The sequence below is a fragment of the Cucumis sativus genome, chromosome 2 (genome assembly GCF_000004075.3).
Source record: "Cucumis sativus cultivar 9930 chromosome 2, Cucumber_9930_V3, whole genome shotgun sequence".
Classification (NCBI taxonomy): domain Eukaryota; kingdom Viridiplantae; phylum Streptophyta; class Magnoliopsida; order Cucurbitales; family Cucurbitaceae; genus Cucumis; species Cucumis sativus.
This window is the reverse complement of record NC_026656.2, coordinates 13501714-13528039: the sequence shown is the minus strand read 5'-3', so window position 1 is coordinate 13528039 and position 26326 is coordinate 13501714. Positions and strand designations below refer to the sequence as shown.

At 30.2% G+C, this 26326-nt stretch overlaps 3 protein-coding genes across 3 annotated transcripts; all 3 read right to left on the bottom strand.

Annotated features, from left to right (window-relative positions):
* Positions 1-5369: 5369 nt before the first annotated feature.
* LOC105434615 (cysteine-rich and transmembrane domain-containing protein WIH1) lies at positions 5370-6185 on the bottom strand. Its single transcript, XM_011651005.2, has 3 exons — positions 6024-6185; positions 5783-5942; positions 5370-5596 (listed from the first exon to the last, which is right to left on the bottom strand). The coding sequence occupies exons 1-3, from the start codon at positions 6073-6075 to the stop codon at positions 5551-5553; spliced, it is 258 nt and encodes an 85-aa protein (XP_011649307.1). The 5' UTR covers positions 6076-6185; the 3' UTR covers positions 5370-5550.
* Positions 6186-7276: 1091 nt separating this feature from the next.
* Positions 7277-9749, bottom strand: LOC101208254 (peroxidase 51). Its single transcript, XM_004147032.3, has 4 exons — positions 9456-9749; positions 9000-9200; positions 8705-8870; positions 7277-8119 (listed from the first exon to the last, which is right to left on the bottom strand). The coding sequence occupies exons 1-4, from the start codon at positions 9684-9686 to the stop codon at positions 7710-7712; spliced, it is 1008 nt and encodes a 335-aa protein (XP_004147080.2). The 5' UTR covers positions 9687-9749; the 3' UTR covers positions 7277-7709.
* Positions 9750-19060: 9311 nt separating this feature from the next.
* LOC101208011 (formin-like protein 6) lies at positions 19061-24136 on the bottom strand. The gene is made up of 4 exons (XM_011651004.2): positions 22433-24136; positions 22158-22357; positions 20812-21053; positions 19061-20721 (listed from the first exon to the last, which is right to left on the bottom strand). The coding sequence occupies exons 1-4, from the start codon at positions 23938-23940 to the stop codon at positions 19933-19935; spliced, it is 2739 nt and encodes a 912-aa protein (XP_011649306.1). The 5' UTR covers positions 23941-24136; the 3' UTR covers positions 19061-19932.
* Between the last annotated feature and the right edge of the window lie 2190 nt (positions 24137-26326).

The window sequence follows — 26326 nt, the reverse complement described above, 5'->3', positions numbered from 1 at the left end:
TTAGGAAAAAAGAGAGGCGAGAGGAAAGGTATGGAGGCGACTGAAATTCTTGAGTAACATGACGGTTGTAAATGGGAGGAGGACGGGAGCCACCGCCACCAAGGTTTAACGAAACCACAGCGGCCTAGATTGGGAGCTTTTCAATATTTCTTACTCCAATTTACGAAGCCTACAAATGCACTTGGATAAGCCCTTAACTATTAATCAAAATTATGCTAAACTCAAACTTTTCATATTTAAATTCATATAATAGAGTTGATATTGTGATATGTGATAAAAAAAAGATAATAGAGTTCATATTTAAATTCTACTAATAGTCATTATTACTAATTATTTGCTTTATTTATATTATAAAAAAAATAACGTTATAAGTTGTAAATATAAAAAAAAAATTACGTTATAAGTTGTTTTTTCTAAATGTTTTTGTTATCTGATACAACTTTTGTTGTTATAATCTAAAATAAGAGGTTTCATGCAAATAGTTTATATTTTTATGATGACTTTCATTTCCAACAAGTGTAAGATTTTTTTTTTTTTTTTTTTGCACTCCTAGTAGTATTGATATCAAGATCAAAATAAGATTTATAAAAGTACAGTCAAAATTTGATAAGTATTGAGAGAAATTAAGATCCGATAAGGATAAGAAGAAACTAAAACAAGATTTATGGAGTAAACTTTTAAGGTTTTATTGCTTTGATTTACTACTTGAGATTTCGAGATTTAGATGTTCAGAATTTTTTTCATAAATTTATTTCAAAATTTAAAATAAAGAAATATGAATCTGTAGTTGAATTGACATATAATTGACGAATTGTCAAATTATATATTAACCATGAAGTTGAGTTTCGACTCCTCCACTTTACATATTGTCCAATAAAAATACAAGATCAATAACATCAATATTAATTGCTCTACTTTTATCGTCATACCTACGAGCATGTATTTTTCTGAAGGGTACATTATAATTAATCACACTCATATTTATGCATCACTCGACTATCTAATCATAAGTTACTACAATGGATGAGATTTTCTCTTCTTTTCTAACAAAAAAAACATATATTCTTTTATATATTTTCAATTGTAATTAAGGGGAGTACGTAAACATGCAAAACTATATTTGGGCAACATGCAAAACTATATTTGGGCATCACTTATTTCAAAGATTGGTCATGGTGTGAGTGAGGTCAATTGGGGCAACGTCAAGGTGAGGCTATGCTCGATGAGTCTTTTGAGTTCAAATAATTCAGTATTTTTTACTAAAAACATAACTTAATTGTAGTAACAAAAAGAGAGCAAACTAAAGACTAAACCTATCACATTTAAATATTAACATTCTCAAATACTTAATTAGTTTGAAGCTAACTAGTTGTATAAACAATATGATTTATTTTTAACAAATGTATATATATATGTATCTTGTGATCTCTATTTGTTCTCATATATTATATTATTTTGATTTGATCTTAAGTTTTAGAAAAGACACTCCCGCTATAAAATTTGAAAAATGTTTCTAAATAGTTTTAGAGTTAATTTATGGTAATTGACTAACAAAATTATTGAATAATTTTTCCAAGTCTCCTTTTTCTCTCCCCTCTTGTAAAATCTTTGAAAAGAACTTATCTCATAGTCATAGATGTTAAGACTGACTTCTATTTTCAAATAGCTTTCCAAACTTAAATGATTAGTTGTTAATACTAAATTACACTATGAAGTCTAACTAATAAGTGTTCAAACCAAACTTTAAGGGCCGTTTGGGAAGGATTATCACTATTGAGTTAGTATTATGGTAACTCAACCCTTGTTTGAGGGAAGGGTTATCATAACTCTTGTGTTAGGTTTATCACAACTCATCTTCCCTTTCTCTTCCTTCTCAATCCCTCTTCAATCCTCCATAATCCTACTTTTTCAATTCTCCATAATACCACCTTTTCAATTCCCCATAATTTTACCATTTCATTTTTTAAAAAAGAATTACTCTTTTATTTATCAAATGTCATTTGTTTTTTAATTAATTTAATAATCTTAAAAGAATTTTATTTTTAATTTATTTTATTTAGAAAATAAATATTATTTGTGATTAGTTTATGTATTTAGTACACGTATTTACTTTAATTTTTTTTTATTGTTTTATGTCTTTTATTTGTTTTTTACATTTTCAAATATTTTATTTTAAAACTAATCTATATGTACCTAAACTATTTCGGATAAATTTGAGTTAAATAAATTTTTAAAAAAATGAATTTTATTAAACTTATAGAAAAATCAAAACAAAATCAAATAAGACGATTTAATATTAAATTAATTAACTTTAGAACTCTTAAACAACCTAAAAAATGTATAACAAATATTTTTTTTGGAAGTATTTAAACTTTAAATGTATAAGAATTTTCTTTTCAAAAAATCAATTTATTGGTGAGATTTGATTTAAGATTTATTTGAATTTAATTTTTACCAAATGACGCTATATTTTTCCAAAATGTATTTTTTTTTCTCTTTCTTCTTCCTTATTTTTATATCTTTCATTGATTTATTATAATTTTTTTATATTTTTGTTGCTCTTGGAACAACAATCCTTTAATTTAAAAAGAGGAGAAAAAAAACATAATATTGAGATAAAAAGAAAACTGAGAATGTTTTATCCTTAAAAGAAAAATAGTAATTTATTCAACCATTCCTTAAAAAAAAGTTCATATTGTATTTAAATAAATTAAGAAAAATTGTGTTACGAAAACTAGAACGATTAGATAAATTAAATATACAAAATTTGTGTATTGGAGTTAGAATATGAATTTTTTTAAAAAATTAATAATTTATTTACACGTAACAATTACGTCAAAGAAATTTGTGTATTAGATTTAGAATATAAATTTCTTTAAAAAATCAATAAATTATTTGCACATAACGACAACGTAAAAAATGTTGGAAATAGACGTCACATTTAAAGAAATTATTAAAAATTGTTTTACGAAAATAGAATAATTTAGTAAATTAAATATACAAAATTTTAGTTGGATTTAGAATATGAATTAAAAAAAAATGTATAAAAAATAAATTTCATAACACTACATACATAACCCTTCCCTCAAACACATTTTATCATAAAACTATCATAACACTAATCACATAACTCTTCCCCAAACACATCTTATTATAACACTATCATAACATTACTCACATAATATTTCCCTCAAACAACTTTTATCATGAAACTAGTTTTATCATAACACTAGTTTTATCATAACCCTAACCCTTCCCCAAACGGTCCCTAAAGTTTCCAAGTGCAACATAGTTCTTCCTAAGGTTAAGTATGCAACATAGTTCTTCATAAGGTTAAGTATCTAGAAAAATATCCTAATATTATTTTGTTACTTTTAATGGTCTAATTTTAGTTCCTAATTCACCTTCTTCCATAATCTTAACTTAAATATTTAAGGCCAAATTAAGTTTATTATTTTTTAAAATGTTATTAAATAGTATTTTTACTACAAATTTCATTCCCATATCTGTATTATTTCCATAGTTACATGTAAATGAACTACAAAAATACAAATTGAAAATTTATTGAGAGTATAAAAATTAGAATTCAACCAAATTAAAGTATTAAGAAAGAAAGAAAGAAGAGATAAAAATGACATGAAAACTCCAAGAATTTAGATAATTAATATCTGTGAGAGGACTGTCCCAAGAAAAAGCCACCCTCTCCCTCCCCGGACAAATCCCGAGGTCGTGAGGACTGATCGGCGAGATCAGGCCGTGGAGGCGGCATGGCTTGAAGACGACGATCCTGAAACTGAGGAGCTGCAGTTAGCTTCTGAACAACATCCCGGAAGTTGATAGGATCCACCTTATAAACCTGCGGTGGGGATGGGCGGGGAGGCGCCACAGGCTTCTTCCCCGTCTTCTGAACTGGCGCCCCCTGATCCATGTAGTAAAAGGAAAAAGAGTGAGGTTCCATTTTGGGAAAACAAAAACCTGATCAGACGATTTAGTTTTCTTTTCTTTGTTTTGTTTTTAAATTTGAGAAGTGGGTATGTTTTTGTATTTATATATCTATATATATATATAGAGAGAGAGAGAGAGTAGAAGAAGAAGAAAAAAGAAGGTTCGTTTGGGTGTCAGTTTAGTAGAAAAAATAGCAGTCGGCGGTGAGGTGTAAGTAGTGGACGATTATGACTTTGACTGGGCATTACACAATGCATCGCACGTGCTTACGTAGATTGATGAATGATGAGAAAGAGGAAGGAGTTTGACCAAATGTCAACAATGCATCCTTAATTATTTCTTAAACTTATTAGATTGTTGCGTCTGCCTGACGACTACTACTGACGGCTTAACTCTAACTACTAATTCACGCGTGTAGAAATATATATATGATTAGTAAAAAATTTAGATAATATAATTTGTATAATCATAAATATTTTAGTTCATTTTGTTATATTTTAGTTTGTGTTTGACAGTAGAGATAATTAAAGATTAGTTAGTAGTAGTTGGTGATGGTGATGGTGGTCGGAGTTGGTCGTTAGTGGCTATCTAAGGTTGTGACCTATGGATTTTTCATGTAAATGAGAGGAGTATTAATCATTTCAAATTTATTCTTCTAAAATTTGATTTCAATGCTTATCATAAACCAACTTGTTTTATAGACTCGTTTTAATAATAATAATAATAAAAGACATTCCAATCACACTCTTGATTTTATTCAACAATCATTAATTATTCTTGGTCTTTGGGTTATTTTTTTTAACCCTAATTTTAATTGTCCAATTTTAACGTATGCTTCTAATAAAACTTAAAAATGGTCTCTGCTATTAAATTATTTAACACAAGTTGATGTGTTGACAAAGAAAACGATCAACAATTAGGGTTTTAATTCTCAACTAAAATGCTAGAGAATACGTGTTCAAGAGGAATTCTGAGTTGCGAAAGCTTCTTCACCGATAATTTGTTGAAGCCAAATCTGCAGGAGTTCTTCGAAATCATTCTTCACCCACCGTCCTTCTTCTCTCTGTTGAAGGTTAGTAGTACTATATGCCATGGGTTTTAGAAGGGGAAAAAAAATCAAACTAAGGGGTAGGTTGCCATGGGTTTTAACCAAATTTCAAGTGGCTACCAAATTAGGAGATGCAATGTTTGTGTTTTCCTGTTCTTTCTTTCTTTCTTTCTCTTTTGTTGAATTGGAAGTTTCTAATCCGGCCATATATTTTTTAGGAGTCGTCGTATCAATAAAACCATTCTATAGTTTAGTATCAATCAATCAAACCTCTTAAACTTTTTAGACTCTTAAGACAATTCTTTTTTAAAAATCATTCATCTACTTGCTCTAATCATCGTTTAAAGAAGGTTTAGAAGCAAGGAGAAAAGATGGGAACAAAGAGAAAAAGGCAAGCAGTTAATTTGAATATATTGTTTTCTAAACAACATAAGTTATTAAGGGTAACAAAGTTACATGTGATGATTGTCATATACTACAATAATGTGACATTGGAACATTATATTGTAAGTACATATATAAACTTTGATCATATAGTCCCAATGATCCTGACGTTGTTAGAAGCAAGCATCCAATAGACAACAACAACAAAGTGCTGCTAAACTGCAAAACAATCATACAATACATTTCCATTAGCAATAATTAGCAAATTCCTATTTGGATTTTTATTCTAGTTCGCGTATTTCATTTGATTTTTTATCTTTCAAAATAAAGAAAAAGTAAATAGATTAAGAAGAGAACTAAAGGGAGATAGATATTAAAGACTGAAAAAGGGGAGTTGTGACAAACCATCCTTCAAGGCAACCAGTTGTTTCATTCTTGGGAGGAGGTTGACTATACTGTGGGGCATACCCCGGCGGTGGGGGTGGTGGCGGAGGATACCCTTGAGCTGCAGGGTAGCCTTGGACAGGGTACCCTGGCGGAGGGTAAGCATCCTTGGGAGGGAACCCTACAAAAATAATAGTTATATGGGTCAATCAACAATGAAAGAAGCAAAATAATAGATAAGAGACGATGTTCAAGTGCTGACCTTGCGGCGGGGGAGCCCCGACGGGTGGCTGTTGGTGGTCGTAGTAGCTCATGGGTATAAAGGAGGAGGGAATATGTTTGAATTGATTTGAAAAGGAGTAGAAGAAGAAGAAGGAAGAAGAATAATAGTGTGGTAATGTGTAATTGATGCTTTATATCGAAAATCCCACTTCAATGGAATTGGAATTGGAATTTTGGCTTTTTGGTTTTCTTGGAATGAGGGAAATATGGTATTCTTTTTCTAAGCAATTTTAAAGAACCCATTATTATTCATTCATTAAAGAACCCATTATTATTCATTCATCATATCCAAAACGATTCCCATTTATTACAATGCTATTGACGCGCTTTCTTCACTTTTTCTTTTCACTTTTCACACTCCTCAATCCAAGGTGGTGAAGGCAAGCAGACCTTCTCCATTTCCCGTCTTTGCTCCCCATTTCATTTATAATTCTATATAATTTTTCGTTTGATTTTGTATGGATTAAGATTAGGCGTGAGGGTGATAGATTAAAAATTTAAGTTATGGATCCAAAGTTTATCGAAGAAGGAGATGTGTTCGTTGGTGTTGAATTGATTTGAAAAAATTCAGATGAACAAATTTAAAAAGAAACCAAAGAATAAAACCTACCAAACTAACGACCAACTTTAAATTCCTTGACTATTAAAGATAGATTTGACCATACAACACTTATCATGGTCGATTTGTTGGTCATTTATGGTTGTAAAACTAACTTCACTAGTCGATGCTCACCCTAAGAGAATAATTACTTGTGGTGAATTTATAGGGAACAAGGTAGAATTATTCATGTAAATTTTTCGATTCAAACAAACTATTCTCTTCGACAAATCCTTGCTTTCACATTTATTAACAGACAAATCTTTCGTTTTTAAAAACTAAAATCAAATTATGATTATTAAATATGATTTTAGTTTTTGAAAATGAAGCTTATAAATTATAATACACGTACATATAAGCTAGCTAGTTTGATTGATTTGTTATCTAATTCGTAACTTATTCTCGGTGTTGAAGACCCAAAAAAATGAATTGAATTTTATTTTTTAAGAGTTCAAATATGATAATAAAGTTATCTCTAGTCATGAATCTTTCTACACTTACACATGAGACATTATAATTTATTTTGAAGTCATAAAAGGATGTTTGGGCCAAAAATGAGCATATATATAATCTTGAATATAAAAAATATTGAACTTAATAAATTAGATGTCAATTACTATTAAACAAAGTTCATATAAACATTTAAAAATGTAGAGTTGGAATTATAGAATTCAAAATATTTTCATAACGACACCCAAAGTTGTTACGTCCTTACAAGAAAAGTACATCAATCCAACACATGACACCATGTGATTGAACAAAGAATGAAAATCAAACTAGAATATGAAACTATTTTTTCTTTTTCTTTTTTGTACAAATACCCATCTCTCTTTCCCTCTCTTTTTCTTTAACTCCCTTTATTCCAATATTCCATCTTAATAATAATAATAATAACAACAACAATCCCAAAACTCTAAAGTCGGTTTATCGGTTTCTTCAAAGGAAATGAAGGAAATAAAAGTTTGAAGTAGTTCGTGACTCACGACTAATTTTGAGACTACAAAAAAGCCTAAAACTTTTCAAACTTTACAACTTCATGACTCCTTGATCCAAACACTCTCTTTATGTTCAAGAGTTGAAAACACCACAATCAGTACGAATGTTACCATCGGATCCGGTCTTAACACCGACTCGACCCAACTTGGTCATGGCATCAATAAAGGCTGTGTAGAAGGTTCTACCACTATGTGCCCAAATGTTGACAGTGGACTTAGACCTTCGGTCAGTGAAGAGGATTTGGTCAGAAGTGAAAAGGCCCATTCCTTGTTGAAGATTTTTGAAGTACATATTATCAAACCTTCTGGGGGTGTTGGGATCCATGTCAATGGCTATCCTTGGATCCACATCTTGGGGACACATATCTTGAAGCTTTTTTGCATACGTCGGATTTATCGTTGGATCAACTGGATTTGTACGACTGAAATTGTAGATTCTGTTTGCAAACTTACTGCAATGGGAGAATCCTACCGTGTGTGCCGCTGCAAGTTACAAATATATCAATTAAATCATAAGTATTCGCTGCAAGTTACAAATATATCAATTAAATCATAAGTATTTACCAAATATAACATGATGAAAAAGCATTTGTAGATATTATAAAATTTAGATTCAATTCTCGAATATCATATTAATAGTATATATAGGAGTCTATAAGTGATACAATTATCTAAAAAGGTTGGTGTTCACATTTAATTATCCTCTAAAAATACTCTTAGTTAAAGACACCTAAAATCACTATGCTAACATAATATCTTTGAAAAACATGTTATTGTTAATATTATTTATAACAATTCAAATTTCAAGAGAGATCGTGAGGTCGGGCTCGAGCTCCATCCCTAGACCTAATCAATATTTGTCTAAGGTTTAAAAACTAAAACTATCAAACAACGATGACTTAAGCGATTATGAAAGTTTAAGAGTCGTCTAGTTTTAGTAAAATTAACTTTAATTTGACATAACTAAATTTGGTACAATAGTAATCATGTATGGACTATAATAACCAACTGTGAATTCGTCCAACAATTAGAAATGTAAGGGAAAAAGGAAATTAAAAGTATAAATACCAGAGAGAGCAATCATGTCAGCTTGAGAAAGACCATTGGCAGCAAACATAGCATTAAGTTGATTGAGATTGAAGGATGGTTGAGGCAATTTTCCTTCAACATCTGAAGCCCTGGAAACGAGCCCATCTTTTCTTCCCAACTCCACTGCATATGAAGGTCCTCTCGCCTGTTTTCCAATCATAATAAATTCGATGATTGTTATTGAGAACGTACGTACTATAAACAAAATCGTTATCAAAGGATATTGAGAGGGTTGTTAATTAATCAGTTGAGAAAATCAACACCAATTACGAACCAATGAAATGACATCTCGAGTAGCCATGACGAGAATATCAGCACATGAGACTTTGTTTTTACATCCTGGTACAGCATCAACTGCTGCTTTAGCTTTGATAACGGTATCGAATCCATCACCGGCTAACGAAAGATTATCAGGATGATCCTTCTCTGCCTTGTTGCTTCCATCTGAAGCGATCATCACTGACGCATCACATCCCTACATTGATTGAATGAAACCCAAAAAACTCTTTTAGTCTTTAAATTGCATTATATATATATAAACATACACATCATATCCTTTCTCATGCAACTATTTAAATCATTTTAAGTCGAGTAATACTTTTTTTTTCTAATCGATTTTTAAGAAAATTCCAACAAACTACTTTTTTTATAAACTCAAATTACACATTTAGTACTTAAATTTAAATTTACTTTTCAAACTTCAAAGAACTTAATTATTATTGCAAATTACCTGAACAAAGCAGTCATGGAAGAAGAGGCGAAGAGTAGCAGGAACAGTAACAAACGTTTGTTTGAACTTCTTTGTCACAGCGCTTCGAACTATACTCTCGACGTTAGGGCATACATCGGCATAGAAATCTCGTCGGAGCTGCGCCTCGGTCGTGGGAACAACCGCCAACAAAGTTGTCAAAACAAGAACAAAACCCACAAAAGAGCTTACCATTCTACCAATCCCTCTCATTTTCTCTCTTTCTTTTGAAAATGGCAACCTTCGTCTCTCTTTCCCTCTTCTGTTTACAAGTTCAAGAACAACAAGCATACATATATATATATATATAAAAACACACACACAAAGACTAATCTCAAGGTTTTGTTGTTTTCTCTTTTTAATAATTTATTTTGGAAAAGAAAATTCTAAGAAAATATTTTATGATTGTGATGAAATGATCAGATTGGGGTTTAGATTATTCCAATAAATTTCATATTGTCAATTGAATTCTCTATTTTAATATTCACACTCGTTTTGTAAACATATCCAAATCCATGTTGTTTCCAAAATAATAATAACAATAATATTCCATGTGATGTTTAATATATTTCATTTATTTTTAATTGTTGGTTGTTAAGTAAGACAACGTAAAACATTAGAACATTAGTCATCTAATTGGCTTTGTTATTATAAAATTGAATTCACATTTTACCATTAGACATAGTTGAATAGGTAAGACATTCTTTACCATACCCTGAAAGATTACTACAAATTAAATTGAAATATATGATTGAATAGTATGAGTCGTGTTACATCAAGCAAATTATGAATATTTAGACCAATTAAATTGTGTGTTGATCGCTACATATATATGTCGATCTCGCTCCTTGAAATCGATAAATATATCTTGTATTTGCCAGCAATGACTTTAGTTTATACAATGATTAATTTATTTAAAAAAATAACTCTCAATTCAATAAGTGAATTTATATGAAATTTTTAAGGAAAACAAAATGGTGATACTATATTTGAAAATACATCTCTAAATAATTTCCTAAAAATGTTTTAGATTTGCGTTATTTTAGGAATAAGGATGATGTATATAGTAGCATTTAAATTTTTTTTATAAATATAGCAAAATCTATCAATGATAGACCAATATATACAGCATAATATATCAGCGATAGAGTTTTATTGTTAATAGATTTTGACAAATTTTGCATATTTGTGAATTTATTTTAAAATGTTACTATATACTTCATCATTTTGAATCTAATTCATATATTTGTAACTATAACAAAAAAATATAAAAAACTTGACGAAATTGATTTTAAATATCTTACCAATTAAAGTCATGTTATATGATTAAATGAATTGTCTCATGAGACGATAGATACTCACAGATAAATAAAAACATACATATACATATTCTTAGTTATTATGGTTTACATTTTATTAGTAGAAGATAGAACTTCAAACTTTAATTATCTATGTTTAACGGTAATTGAACTATACTCGTAATGAACCTATCATTCATATATTAAATTATGATATCACAAGGGATTTGACTTTGAATTGGGCAACTTCAACCAATGGCTATGATATATCGTGCGAAATTAAGGCAACTTAAAATTTGAAAATTTAATCCCTTTCATTGGCAACTTGTCTATATTTTAATTAATACAATTAATCAAACTATTTTAATTTAGATTTTCCATTCATATTTCTCTCTCCAAATTTATATTTTTAAGAAAAATGTCTCTCTTTCTCATTAGATTATTTTAATTTTTAGTGATTGATTAATAATTAACATAAATTGGAATAATTGTTTGTTCTTTTTTTTTTAATTATTTCATTTTACAAAGACTTTTGTTTTTTCCTAATTTTTTATCCAACATGGCTAGCAATTAACTTGATAATCATCTTTGACTTTTTTTAATCTTTTGTTAATTTTGATTTTCTAATTAATTGCATTTCAATTCCTCTCTCTCCCTCTCTTTGTGATATATTTATAATGTTTGAAAATCAATATTAAGAAGCTAGAGTATTTATTAAAGATTAGTAAATTGATTGTGGCTTTAAAATTTTAAAATTAAAATCACTTTGACATAATCACCCTTGACTTTGTTTTAATTTTGAAAAAAAAAAAAGTCATTTAACTTTCATAGATTTTGTAGTGTTTGGAGAAGCACTCAAAAATTAATTTATTTAAAAAATGAATTTGAGAAAAGTAAGTTATGAATTAAGTGAAACAAGAGAAAAAAATATGTATATATTCAAGTGTTTATTGAAGAATCTTTCAAATTTTCAAGATATAAATATACAAAAATATATCTCTCACACTACATTTACTTTTTCACACTCGTGATGGTAACCTAACCAAACCACTTGTGACGACTCTCATCTAGTTAATTTGGGATAAACTATTTGATCATGAAACCTCTTGTATTCTCATGTATAAATAAATGTTTTTATAAGCATCTTTTATACTATTTCGTGGTTCAAATCTCACACTCCTATTGGTATTAAAAATACTTTTAAAAAAATAAAATATATATATTAAGTTTAATTACGGATGATTTTAATAGAAAATAATTTCTCTTAGAAAAATACATATTTGAAACAAAAAAATCTTTTCTACCAATCCTAATGGTCATTAGAATTCATATTGCCATTTATTTTCACATTTACTAGTTTAAAACGCTAGGCAAAAAGAATTAAAAATACAATAATAATAAATTCTGATTTTTTTAAGAAATTCTTTTATAAATATAACAAAACAGTCAAATATTTACGGGTAACAAAATAAAAAGGTCCATAAAACCAACCATTTTTAAAAAGAATATTTCAAGTTTGCCCCTCATTTCCATCATCTTTCTCTCCAATTTTTCTTTATCTTTTCATCGTCTACTCGTCTTTTTCTCTTCTTCTTCAATTTTTTTTTTCAAAATGTTATATGGTTGTTCAATATTTTGTAATAGATATAAAAGATTTTGAAAAAAATATTGGGATATTGGTACACATAGCTCCCAAATATAAACAACAATGTACCAAAATCTAAACGATTTATTTTAAACGTCAAATCTAAATGATCCTGTAGTAAAGAATAGTCAAATTTAAATACCAAAGAATAGCCAAATTTAAACGAGTACCAAAGGAATCTTGAAAAAAGAAAACTGTTTAGAAATTTAGGTAGCCAAATCTAAACGACCTTGGTACAAGATTGTGTATCAAATATATTGCACGCGGATGCCAATTAATCGCGTGTTGACGGGAGCATATTTTGTATTTTTCATAATGGGCTAATTGTTTTATATAGTGTAAATATTTTGCCATTTTTTTATATATCTTTTAAAAAACTCATTTTTCAAGTATAAAATAATAGAGGAACATTTTTATTGCTTTATTATATGATTGAGTTCTATTGAACATAAATCTTTTATTTTTTTTGAATTTTTAAAAATCGTAGATTTTTAAAAATATTTACAATCTATAGCAAATTCTATCACTGATAGTCATTGATTTGCTTATAGTGATAAAAGATTATAGTGATAAAAGATTATCAATGACATAATCTAAAATTTTGTTATAGCTTGTAAATATTTTAATTTATGTTGCTATTTTTAAAAATACTCATTTTTTCTTTCTTTTTTTTTTAAAATAAATTATTTTATTTTATATTTAGAATATTAAGTTATTTAATAGATTTTTCTTTTAATAATTTAATGTTTTAGAGATATCTTTAAGCTTTTATTTTAAAAAGATTAAGCTTGGCAGAAAAAAAGAGATTCTATTTTAGTATTTTCCAATTTGCCATATATATATATATGAACCGATGATATATAAAAAAATTTATAACATAACAATTAAAATTGTGATTACTAAACATGCCATTGTAACCATATCAAAACAAGTATAACTCAATTGATAATGCACTAACTTTTACTTAATTAAAATGATAAAAGAGATATTCTATTAATTACATTATTTATATCATAACTAACTCAACCAATTATATGAATTCTTAGTCGAATAATTTTTTTTAGTAAACTACACAAATGGGTAACATTTTTAATTTCCAAGTGATGTTTATGTCAATATACTTTTACCGATCCAATTCTAACTCATGTATTAAGTAGATGTGAATAAAATAGACTACACTATATATATATTTTTGTTATTAAATAAAACTTAACCTGCATTCCCTTTCATCCTAGTGATAAAAAATAAATATTTTTTAAAAAAGAAAAGTTTAGCACGTCATAAAATTTACAAGTTAACACTTGGATAGACCGTACAAAAATAGATGTAATGAAATTTTTTTTAATTATTTTAAAGCTTTTCTACACATTTGACAACATTTTTTTAAAACTCTAAAATGTGTTTTTACTAACATATACATCATACATCATATTTTTACTAACATATACACATATATACAATGATGCGAATATATCAAGAACTTAGAGTTAGCAACGGGGTGGAACAAAATGAATGTACTCTCCATCCTCGTTTACACGGAGATTTATAATTCCTGTCTTCACCCGATTTTTCGTTTTGGAGAATCGAGTCGAGATTGAAAATTAAAACCCTAAAAAAAAAAAAGAGAGAGAGATAGATTGATTGATTGTATTAAGTTGCATGAAGTATAATTAGATATAGGAACAATTTTTGGTTAGGTATACTGAGGAAGGCTCAATTATAGATTAAAAAAATAGGTTCAACTAATAATTATTAGTATGAATATATAAAATGAGTGAATTTGAATGGGAAGATTATGCATACAGCTTGATGTGTTTGTATCTTTAGCTGTCCAATTCACATTCTCTATACGTTGATTGCGGTTTGTGAACTCAAATCTCAAATATTTATTATTATTTCTTTTCATCTCATTCCCTCACTATATATTAATTAAATTTATGAATTCGGTGTGTGCATATTAATTTAATTCCACTTCAACTCTCTTCGCTTTATCAATTCGACTTCTCAACTCTCTTCCAATCATTTTTTGATCAAATCATATATATATAACTTATCGGATTTATGTTTAGTGTGTTGATATGTAATATTAAATCTATATTGGAAGACAGTATATATTTTTATCATGAAACTCTTATGTGTACAACTTGAAGTTAAATAATGTCTCTTCGAGTTTGAGTTTAGGGTGGGTGCTTTGAGTCACCTCACCTCATTTTAATCCATGCATGTATATATTATGACTAATGTTATATTGTATCGAACACAACTCTCATCCCGTTAATTAAGGGAGGGCCTCTCTATTCTTGGGATCGTGGTCAAAATAGTAGTATATATTTAGGGGGTGAGAAAAGCAAAATCTTTATTTTCTAGTTCATTTCACACGTGACGAGAGTTAGTATGTTGTCGTTTGTCATACTTTGGTCACCAAGAACACTTTCAAATTGGACGATCTAATCCTCGTGAGCTTTTGACAATTTTAATCATTGGAGTAATATTTCGTCTAGTCTTACAGTTTAGATGAATCTACGAAGTGTATGAAGGAAAGATTGATGGTCATGCTTGAAATATCAAAGGGAATATGATAACTTAAGTTTTTTGGTCACTCGGTGATTTAACACGGTATCATAATAGAATTTTCGATGTTGAAATCCCTACAATGTTATTTCCTCTTGAGTTAATATTGATTTCCGTTTTATGGAATCTTCTACATATTTTCAAACACACAAGTACTAGATGAAAGTTTTGGAGTACTACATCAACTTAAATTTTCATATCAATCACTACTTTTAACAATTCAAGTGAATACAAGTCAATCCATCTAGAACGTAAATGCAAACGTCAACATTGGTTTAAGGTGACCAAAATTGGTTTGGTGTAGGCAGAAGCACTTTACACTGACATGCATGCTAAACCATTTCATGTCAACAATTTTATTTCTTGATTAATCTAGCTACAACGACGATTTCTTTTGACTATATTCTCATGCCAACATGCTACATCGACACATTTTCGTGTCGAATAATAGTTGAGTTCCTTAACCTTCGAATCATCCTTTTTTAAATCTTATCATCCTCTCATTAAAGGAAAATCTCTCCAAATTTGTAGAGTTTCAATTATCACCATAGATTTGAACTTGTTTGCCTTTCATCGCTACCATTAGGCTTTGTATTTAACCAAACTCAGTCTTGCATTTAACCCAAACCCCTCTAAGTAAATAATCAATCCAATTAGCTAATATTATTGGAAGATATATTATAGACAAAAATTACATTATTTAGTTTTCTAATTGTTAATTATGTCTTTTAATTTTATTCGAGAACAAATGTAAAATAATTTGTCACAAATTTAACAAACATATATTTTTTTAATATTGATTAAATTCACACCAAGACAATTTGTTGAACCAATATATATCATTCAAGTTGATAAATTGGGCATAGTTGAAGATGTGTCATGTGAATAATAAACAACATTTTGCACATAGTCAATATGTAGTGACTATAGAGTCATGTTAGTACTATATATGTTGAATCAATTAGAAAAAATAGAGAACTGCTAGCTTATAGATATTTAGGTAGTCTATTGTTATGTATAATATCATAGTGAGTCAACATCCTAATAGCTGACTCTTTATATCCAATTGATTATGGGCCAGGCCCATGAAAAAAACCAATTTATACTCTTTATATCCAATGGGCCAGGCCATGAAAAAAAACAATTTATACTCTTTATATCCAATTGTTCCCTTACCTATGTGTTAAAGTTCTTGACACGTGCCCTAACTTCGTCCGCTTGAAAATCTTTAATCCATTCAATCATTTGCAGAAAGTATTCATCCCTTAACTTTGTCTGCTCAAGTCAATGAGTTTTTTCATACATTCAAGATTCATTTGAGCTCTAAATCAACCAAAAGGTAAACTTCTAAATCGGCTATCACAAATAATGATAGAGGATGTACCGAAAAGAAAGCCCTCGATGAAAACTATAACATAAAAAAAAAACGTCTAGTGAAAATTAACATGAATATTAACGTTACAATTGACACAATAATTTTTTTAAAAAATAAAAATAAACAAAAGTAAGTTGATAATATTAATTAGCACGATTTTAGAGGACGATAAAAATTATAAATTCAAATTGTTATTAAAAATATGTATTATGCATTATTTAATAATTTTTTTATAAAAATTTTAGCATATAAAGAAGGGAAATTTTTAAAAGTAGTAAATTTTACAAAATATTTACAACCTATAGCAAATTTTATCAGTGATGGTGATTGATATGCTATAGTAATAGAAGACTACCAGTTATAGAATTCAAAATTTTGCTATAACTTGTAAATATTTTAATTTATTTTGCTATTTTTAAAAATGTCTCTACAAAGAATCTAAAAATATTTAATCCTAAGAATTTAAAAATATTAAAATATTAATTGAAAACTCTTCTTATCTCCTCTTCTAGCTCACGAAGGTGCTCTTCAAATCTAGTAATTCAACATTTTTATAAATGTTTTGAAATATAAATAATATGAAAATGTTGAATTTATGTTTGTCATTATTTTAGGGATATCAACGCAATAACATGATTTTAGGAGATGATAAAAAATTTAATAAAATAAGTGGAAAATTTAATTAGCACATCATTTGAAAATTAAAATTGTTATAACAATATGACTTTATTTTCTTGGAGGTGTTTAAATTCAGCTGTTTAAGTTCAACTTTTCTATAAATATTTTGGAATATAAATAAATCCAAGTATAATTTTGTTTATTTTTAGTAATTTTGTTCGGAATAGTTTATCAATTTTTATATTTTTAAAAAAATGTATGCCGGCTTGACAAGCATTTAAAAATGATTTTTTTTTTCTCAACTCCCTCGTCTTCCTTGTTAGTTGCCCCTTTACCTTCTCCTACCACTGGTCGAAACTTTAACGAGTATGAGCTTTCGTTAATTTTTATGAATTAAATTAGACGTTTTTTTGTGGTTAGATTTAATTTGAAGAACTTTTGGGATGAATTTGCAAACATTGAACCAAGTCATATTTAATTATAATTGAAGTTACTTCAAAACTCATAACATATTTACATCAATCTGACTCGATTGAAAAAAAAAACTCTAGTGGTTCATGACACCATACTTTTCTTTTCATACCATAAATTAGTGTTGGTAAATGTGAGTCAACCTCACTCTAATTTTCAAACAAAATTAGAGTAATTCAATAATAATTTATTTGAAAGAAATTGCAAAAGGAACCTAAAATAAAATATAAGAAAATAGTTGTTTTGTTGTTTTTCTTTGTAGTCATTATATAGTTTTTTAAAATTTTAGTATATATAAAAATGGGTTTCTTTTAGAAATGAATGGAAAGATATTTTGGCATGTTTTGCCGACGGATGGTGTGGGACTTCCAAAAAGTAGAATAAAAATTCCTTGAGGACAAAGGGAAAACATTCTTATATGTAAACGCATCTTCCACTGCCTCATTGCCTTTCCCACCCTTACTCTATTATTACTTCTACTCTCTCCCTCTCTTTTTATCTTTTCTTTTCAATCAAAATATATGTATTTTTTTAATTTTAATTTTGATTCCTAAACTTTATTCTTATATGCTTTAGTTTCCTTATTAAATTTTTAAAAACTTTATTCTTTCTTACTCTTTCTACTTTATTCTTATTATCATCATCATTTCCACGTAAACATATGTATACGTTGTCGTTCGCATAAAATAAAAAAGTTAAGATGAAGGATAATTGTAGGCACGGTAGTTAAATGTATAACAATATTAAATTATAAATAAAAACTTAGTTCAAACAATATTAAATTATAAATAAAAACTTAGTTCAACTGATATTTGAGTATACTAGTAACTACGAAGTTGATCTACCACTCCTAATAATTTAATTTGAGTATGATGTTTACTTCTTTTATCGTGAGATCCATTGCTATTTTCTAGAATAAGTTCATTGCTATTTTCTAGAATAAGTTTGTATATGGTTGTTTAATCATTTTGTTTTCAATTAAAGTATGTTTTCGTTAATTCTAAAACTATTAATTTTGGGAGATAGAGTTTTCCTTAACAAGGTTTGAACTCTAAAATTAAACCCATGTCATGTTAAGGTTAATTAATTTAGATTTTAAATTACTTTATAAATACCAAAACCCGTAATGAGTTATATGACAAACGATGAAAATATTTAAAAAAATATAACAAAATTTTATATTCTAACCACGTCAGTGTTATTAGTCACCATAATATAACATTTTAATATATTTTGTAAATACACCAGAATATAACATTTTAATATATTTTGTAAATATTATATATATATATAATTGATAAAATATTTACACGTAACTAATTGTAACTGTCTTTTGTGGTTTTGATCGGAATAATTTGTTAATTTTTTCTACTTTTCAAAAAATCCTAAAAAAATTGTTTTTCATTCGTCACTTTTTACATACAATAAATAATACAAATATAGTTATTTATTTGTTTTGTACATGTCCAGAGCTATCTCTATCACTTTTATGAAAGTCAGATATTTTGGAAAAGAAAAAAAAGAAAAGAATTTAAGACCATAGAATGAATTTGAATGAAAATAGAATAATAAATACAATGAATGAAGGCAAGACTATGAAGCAATATTGTGACAAACAGAGAACAAAGTACCCGATTTCCCGACTCATCTAAAAAGCAAAATACATAGATTTTCGTGTCATTTTAGATTTCGTATACATTACTTTATAATTTTAAAAAAATAACCTATACTTTATTTTATTCAACAAATACCCCTACTCCTAATCACATATAATCAAATAAAACTTCCAAACTACCCTTTTAAAAGAGACAACCACCAACTACAAAATAGGAACGAATGATTAGACTTTATGGAATATATTCATACATATCAACAACATTTTTGAACAAAAAAATTTTGATATTTATTTATTTATTTATTATTATTAAACATTGAACAAATGCAAGAACATATTACCAAAACAAGTCAAAAAAAATAAAACATTCTACTTTCTCTGGAAATGTGTAGGAATCTGATCTAAATATAGAGAAAATCTGTCCTATTCTATTAGTTTTGTATTCTCAAGTGGAATAATTTTTAGGGAAGGAAATATGTTTTTGTTTCAAATCACTTTCTTTCTTTCTTCTTCGTTTATATCTTCTTCTCTTTTTCGTTTTTCTTTTTTAATTATTATTTCATTGAAACATACCTTTCAGTGTGTTGCCATTGCTCCCTTCCCATGCTGTATTTTCGTGTCTTTGTTGCCTTTTTGCTTCGATATCTAATCTATCATGATTCCCTTCTAGGAAACTCGGGTTTGAGTAATGGACAAATCTCGTCGGGGTATCGCTTTCTCGAAAGGAGATTCTCTGCTCACCGTTTTGTTCTTCGTCTGAAAGATGCTTAATGTCTAAGTAACTAATGAAATTCTCCTTCTGTTGTCATTAATGGGTAGGATAACGCTAATCTGATGAACTTCCTAAAAGGTATAGTTATGGGAGTTCACGGAGATGAGCTATCCTCGTCGGAGCTTCGGTCATGTCTGACATTATACCTGCTGAGGACTGGGAGTGAGGCTGTAGCGGATATTCGAAAGGATCGAGCAGCACCGACCATTACTCCGTCCTGCATTCTCCCGACTTCTTTGCATACTTGATCGAGTATGGTTAGGAAATCCCGAACGATCATGAAGATTCGGAAGGGGTGGGCTTCTTCCTTAGCTGCATCGCCATGGAAATACTCCGTCACTGCTTTCACGAGCGTTAAAGCTTGTTTTTCATCAGCCTTGATCCTGACTATTTCCTCTTCTGCCTCTTTCAAGAATGTTTTCATTGAGTTAAAGAATTTTCCCTGCATTCCTGGCTTTTCGAATTGTAAGACCAACCTTACTTTTTCGAGCCCCATTTCGAGCTTTGTGACATAACTGCTCAAGACGTCTGAGTCCATCCCTGCTGCTTTTTTGACATTGGTGAGGTCTCTGCTTAGTCCAGCCACAACTTGCAAGCCCTGCTTTCTGAATTCATCCTCGATTTTAGCTTGGGTACGGGGTTGAAGGTTGTCATTAGTTGAATCAGCACCACCTTCTGATCTGATGATTTCTTGAACAACAAAATGAAGCAATGTTGTTTTTCCATCTGTTCCCTTTATATCTACTAATTTTAAGAGGGTTTCAAGCTTAAAGGCTTTAGCATCACCGCGATTTGTACCAACATTCATCCTATTTCCTGTCTTTAGAACTGCTTCAAGGAGTTTAAGAAAAAGTCTACTGTTCTTTAATTCTTCACTTGCACCCTGGAAGAAATTAAAACATGGATTACACTGGGATACAAGAAAATTCATGGCAACTCTTACGGTTTACTAAAAGAATCATAAACAAACTACCTCAAGGGTTTGGAAAGATTTTCTCAGGTACTTTACTTCTGAATCAAAATTGGCTCTGTACAGCATTGCCTCAACTCTTCTAAAGGCAAATGGAACTTCAAGCACTGACTTGAGAAATCTTTCGGCAGTCCCTAATTTTGAAGCATCACCACAGTACTCTCTAAGTTTTATCTCTTCCTCTTTGGTTGGAGCCATCTTTACAAGAGTTTCTAAGAGCTCAGTACCAAAGCCTTCTGGGTTACCTGTTAATGAAGATGTATTTTATATGATGAGAATGAAATTGCAGACCTAAGTGACAACAAAACACATTCCTAAACAGAACGTACTATTGATAAAAAAAAGAAGAAAAAGAAAAAAACAACTCAGATCATAATGTGGGAGTTCAATGGAAAATAATTGAACAATGGATACAAACTATTCTCCAAATCACCACGACTCAGATTTTTAGAACACAAGAACACTATTGACAACTTACAGAATAGAACATGTTTATGTAAGGTCGTCTAGTCGTAGACAATATAAAATTTTAAAAAATGTCCATACATATATTCCCGCATAGACTCTTTGAAATATATGCCGCAGTTGAGGTCTATATTGCAAAATATCTCTTTCAGAATGGAATTCAATTGAAACATCTATTTCAGCAAGGTACATTCTGTACGCAACCTAGAACTAGTGAATCAATTCTAGTTCATTGGCAGAGAAAGAATGAACGATATGTCAAGTTTATGGAAATTCAACATCAAGGCATAAAAGCAGGGAAGGAATGAAAATCAGTAGTCGAATAAGGTAAATATGCATTGCATAGGTGTGACAGGAAGAATTGCGAAAGTGGCAGAAAGAATATAACATTGATATTAGACATATAACAAGGAAATCCCTGGGAATGAATACTGTTTGAAACTTAGGAATTAGTAACATATGAACTCAGTATAACAACCGATCAGAATGCAGAATTTTAAACTTGGTACAACATGACATAAAAAATAAAACAAAATCATGATTTAATCAATGGAGCCCCTCAAGAAATATGCCAGTGATTATATCAGCTAATGTTAATTTGTCCATAGTCGAAATTATCAGAAAGAATCATGAATTTCTAAAAGATTCATAACTAAAACGTATGGTGAGAACAAAACGGTATCAACAAAAAAAAAAGGATGCAAAATGATGACCAATCTTCTAATGCTGATAATGATGACGATGGTGGTCATTCCTTGAAACATACTGAAACTACTCATAAAAAACAGTCATTACATCGATGATTCTGAGCTAATTCTTCCGTATGTCAGATCCCAAATTGTGAAAAGAAATCATAATTGGAGGGCAATATAGAAAGCACTCACCATCTTGAAGAGCTTCGATCACTTCATCACGCGTGACATTAAGTGCTCTTAGAAGTATTGCTATGTTCTGCGATTTTTTTGGGTCTAATACTCTGTTTTCCTTCTCAACGGGGGGAAGAACAGACTTTCTCGTGGCTTCTTTGGGAACAGAATTTGCAGAATTGAAGCCAAAAAGTGTCTCCATCATATCCTCGTTTAATCTTAAGAAATCTCAGTATAGAACTTCATAAATATTCAAATAAACTTCAAGAATTGAAATTAAAAGGCCTACTTACTGGAATGAGCTTGATTTAAGTTGATCCCAGACCGTAGCTCGGTCTGATGTTGCTCGTACTTTGTCCCAGTGCAAGGGCTTCAATCTCGGTTTTGCACCATCTGCATCTTCTGCTTCCAGCCTCTCCATAGAATTAGTGCTTGGGACAGCGTCTTCTTTAGCAGAATTTGTTGCCGTAGAACTCGGTGTGGATTTCGGAGATGAGTTTGATCTCGCTGTTGAGTAGGATTGTGATTTAGAGGAGTCTGGAGGAGTGACTGCCGACATTCTGTTTTCTGACAACCCTAGTTTTTGTGGTGTTGAATAAGAGGCCGGACGCGCCGACGGCCGTGGAGGTGGAGGTGGGGGAGGAGGCGGCGGAGGCGGAGGTGGAGCTCCAGCAGGTTGCGGAACTTGAGGAAATGTAGCTGTATTGCTAATTGTTTGAAGAAGCGCCAAATTCGGCGGAGGAGGAGGCTTCGAAAATCTAGGTCTCGTGGCAGAGAAAGGCATTGTTTCTTTCGAATTCGGAGTATCACGAAAATCATCAAACTGACGCGGTGGAGGAGGAGGCGGTGGCGGTGGCTGAGGCTGAGACGATTTACGCTTCGTCGAAGAAACCGAAAATCTCGATTTAGGAGAGGTTCTTTTGGAATGCGGAATGGGAGGAGGAGGATTGGAATTCATATGGTCATTCTTATAACTCGCCGCTGAACAGCTCTTAACCGAATTACTCCGACGAGAAGCCGGTGAAAAATAGCCATCCTCATGACTAACAATCGACGAGCATTGTGGAGTATGAAATGCCGTATCCAGACTTTCCTCATCAGAAGATGACAAAGCCGGAGGCGACATAGCCACCGGCGGCTTAGGCAAAGGCGGTAGTGGCTGCAACTCCGGACTCGGACGATACCGATCCGACCTCTTAATCGAATTCAGCTTCCGATAAGGCGAACTATTAGCACCATTAGCACCATTCTGCTCCACAACAGAGCTCTGACTCGGCTCAACAGTTCCAATATAAAAAAAACTCGAAGGAGGCGCTCTCGAATCCTCCACAAATCTCTCCGGATTATTACTCCCTCCAACAAGCTTCTGCGACTCCCCGGGATGCTTCGCACGATGACGATACAAAAAGAAGGCAAGAGCCGAAAGCATCCCCAAAGTCACAATCCCAACCGAAATGGCAATCGCAACAGTCTTGGTAGGCTTAGACGGCTGCGCCGTAGCAGCCGGGATAGGCATAGTTCCATTACTGGAGGACGGAGGCGGTTGACTCTGATCTGGAGTCGTCGGTAGCTCATGGAAAAATGGTTGATCATCGGCAGGAGAATCCGGCGGAGGTGGTGGAGGTGGAGAGAACTCAATCTCCGGCGGTGGCTCAGAGCCTATAGGAAAGAGCGGCTGATGCAGAATTCTCCGGTATGGAATGTAGGAATCAAACGTTAAAGCAGTGGCTGTAAAGAATGTAAAGAATAAAGGAAGAAAGAAAATGAAGAAGAAGCTCAAAGGAGGGTGAGCTAATTTCATGGCGAATTTGTTTGAATCTCAGTGATTAAATTGTGTTCTTGAATCCAATTCATAGCTTAGTGGAATTGGATTGAATGTGGTTGTAGAGAGAAAAATGAAGAAGGAGAGAGAGAGAGAGAGAGAGAGAAAGAAAGAGAGGGAGGAAGTGAGGAGTGAGAAAGGGAAGCTTCTTAGAGCTGCAAGATCTGGATACCCACAAGTAGACGTTCACGTCAATTGAGCCTAAACAGTTTCTCTCTTATTGTTAATTGTTATTAATTAAATTGTTACGATTTTATTAATTAATCAATATTCCTTTATGTATCAGCGTACACGTGGCGCTTCATTAGAAATATATTTGCTTTTATTTAATTATTTAATTATTTAATAAAAAAGAAATTGTAGAGAGAGATCATGACTCCCTAATACTATAGCCTACAAAGTCCTACTACTATTCAATAAAAATATATATACACTATTTTAGACTTTGTTTTTTTCTTAAATTATTGTTCAATCTTATTTTTTATTTTCAATTAATATTCACCTTCTCAATTTTATTTGACAAAATTACAAGGGAAATTATTTGACAAAATTACAAGGGAAATTATTCTTATAACACACATAAAATTTTGCTATATTTTTATAAATAGTTTGGTCGTTTTCCATATTTGACTATAATGAGACATTGACGTTAGTAAAATGTTAGGTTTAGAGTTTTGTACTTAATTTTAGGTAAAAGAGACAATGGTCGTTATCTATATGTGAGATTTAATATTCTACCAGTTTCTTTCATACCTAAATTTTATTAAATAATGTCGGTTGTTCTTCAAAATTAGTTTAGTTGCATGCGTGAAGGCTTTTTAGACACTCATGTATATAAAAATAGTTATGACTATTACTATTATTGTCACTTAATCGGTTTTAGCATAAAAAAACATAATACTTTAAGAAACTAAACTTAAGATTGGTCGAGTTTTGCGATTGAAAGTAGATGTACACAAATTTAACAAATGTCAAAGTATAGAAAACTAAATTCGTATTTCAACTAGAAAACTTAACCACTTGTAATCGAGAGTTTAAATGATCATCTACCCCATGTCATTAACTTTAAGAAAAATTATATTAAATAGAGCTTTTTTAAAGTATAATTAGAAATAGAAAGATTCTAGCCATACATTTGGTGAGCTACTAATACATTTACATGACAATTAAGGTAGGCTCAATTTGACTTGTAAATAAATCTTTCTTGTCAATGTATTTCTACCGTTAATAATCAGAAGGTAAAATTATATTTTCAGCTCTAAGTCTCGATCAATATGTAATTTTGGTCCATTTGTTTTAGGAACGAAACAATTTCAATCCTAAATTATTGCATATTAAAAAAAAAAAGGAGGTTGATTAATATTTTTGGTCAATTAAGAAAGGAAATAAAATATTTGTGTAGAAAGAAAGAATTGTGAAGAGAGGGCAAAGCACATATTCCCATAGGTATATAGCTTTTGTCTTCTTTTTTTTTTTTGCTGGGTGCCGTGATATCCTTCGTCAAGGATCATGCTTTAAATTACTTTTGCTCGGCTTCAATCCCCTACCCACACAACTACACAACCTTCCATCTTTTGTAATATCATCCTCATCATCCACGCCTCTCATCCAACCAAGCCCTAAGGAATGTTCACATTAAACGCTTCTACGCTAATCATATCTTTTCTAAAAAACAATTTAATTCAATATCTTCATTCCCCCACGACTTCTTCTCGGATTTGGAACCCTACGTATGTAATTGCATTTAAATTAAACAAATTTTAAAATACACTATTCAAATCATATTTTAACCCAAGAAAAAAGTTTGATTTGGGATGAGCTTTGTCTTTATGCTTTGATGTAGATAGATCTCTTTTTTTTTCAACCCCACATTTTTTCATTGAAAATCCTCCATTGTGGGTTGTAGTAAATTTTAGATTGGTCCCAATTTCCCACCATACTATTATTTACTATGCTATATGCTATATTATCAAAATGTGTGATCAATTAATGATTCTGTTTTTTTAGTTCTAATTTATTCCAATCTTGTTTTGGGAAGTAGAGTTTGTTATAATAGTTGGTGATATGTTATGATTTAGGGGAAAATACATTTTTCATTACTAATGTTTTACTTTAATTTTTATTTAGTCTATTAGATTAGGTTCTATAAATTATATTTTGATTTCTGTTTCAATTTAGTTTTAAGATTTTACATTTTTAAGTGATTTTTTTTTATTGAATATCGACTTACAAAATTATTAATTAATTTTTAAACAACTATGAATTAAAATTTTTAATCTAATTTTAAAAGTGGTGAAAAATAATTAATTATAATTGATTTGATTATTTTAAATTCGAATGTATTTTGAAAGAAAATATTTATGAA

Coding starts and splice junctions, on each gene's coding strand:
- LOC105434615 (XM_011651005.2), bottom strand. CDS start 6,075: ATGAGCTACTACGACCACCAACAGCCACCCGTCGGGGCTCCCCCGCCG. Junction 5,943..6,023: donor CGGGGCTCCCCCGCCGCAAG/GTCAGCACTTGA, acceptor TTATTTTTGTAG/GGTTCCCTCCCAAGGATGCT. Junction 5,597..5,782: donor ACTGGTTGCCTTGAAGGATG/GTTTGTCACAAC, acceptor ATTGTTTTGCAG/TTTAGCAGCACTTTGTTGTT.
- LOC101208254 (XM_004147032.3), bottom strand. CDS start 9,686: ATGAGAGGGATTGGTAGAATGGTAAGCTCTTTTGTGGGTTTTGTTCTT. Junction 9,201..9,455: donor TCCATGACTGCTTTGTTCAG/GTAATTTGCAAT, acceptor CAATCAATGTAG/GGATGTGATGCGTCAGTGAT. Junction 8,871..8,999: donor CTCGAGATGTCATTTCATTG/GTTCGTAATTGG, acceptor ATTGGAAAACAG/GCGAGAGGACCTTCATATGC.
- LOC101208011 (XM_011651004.2), bottom strand. CDS start 23,940: ATGAAATTAGCTCACCCTCCTTTGAGCTTCTTCTTCATTTTCTTTCTT. Junction 21,054..22,157: donor GATCGAAGCTCTTCAAGATG/GTGAGTGCTTTC, acceptor CTTCATTAACAG/GTAACCCAGAAGGCTTTGGT. Junction 20,722..20,811: donor AATCTTTCCAAACCCTTGAG/GTAGTTTGTTTA, acceptor AATTTCTTCCAG/GGTGCAAGTGAAGAATTAAA.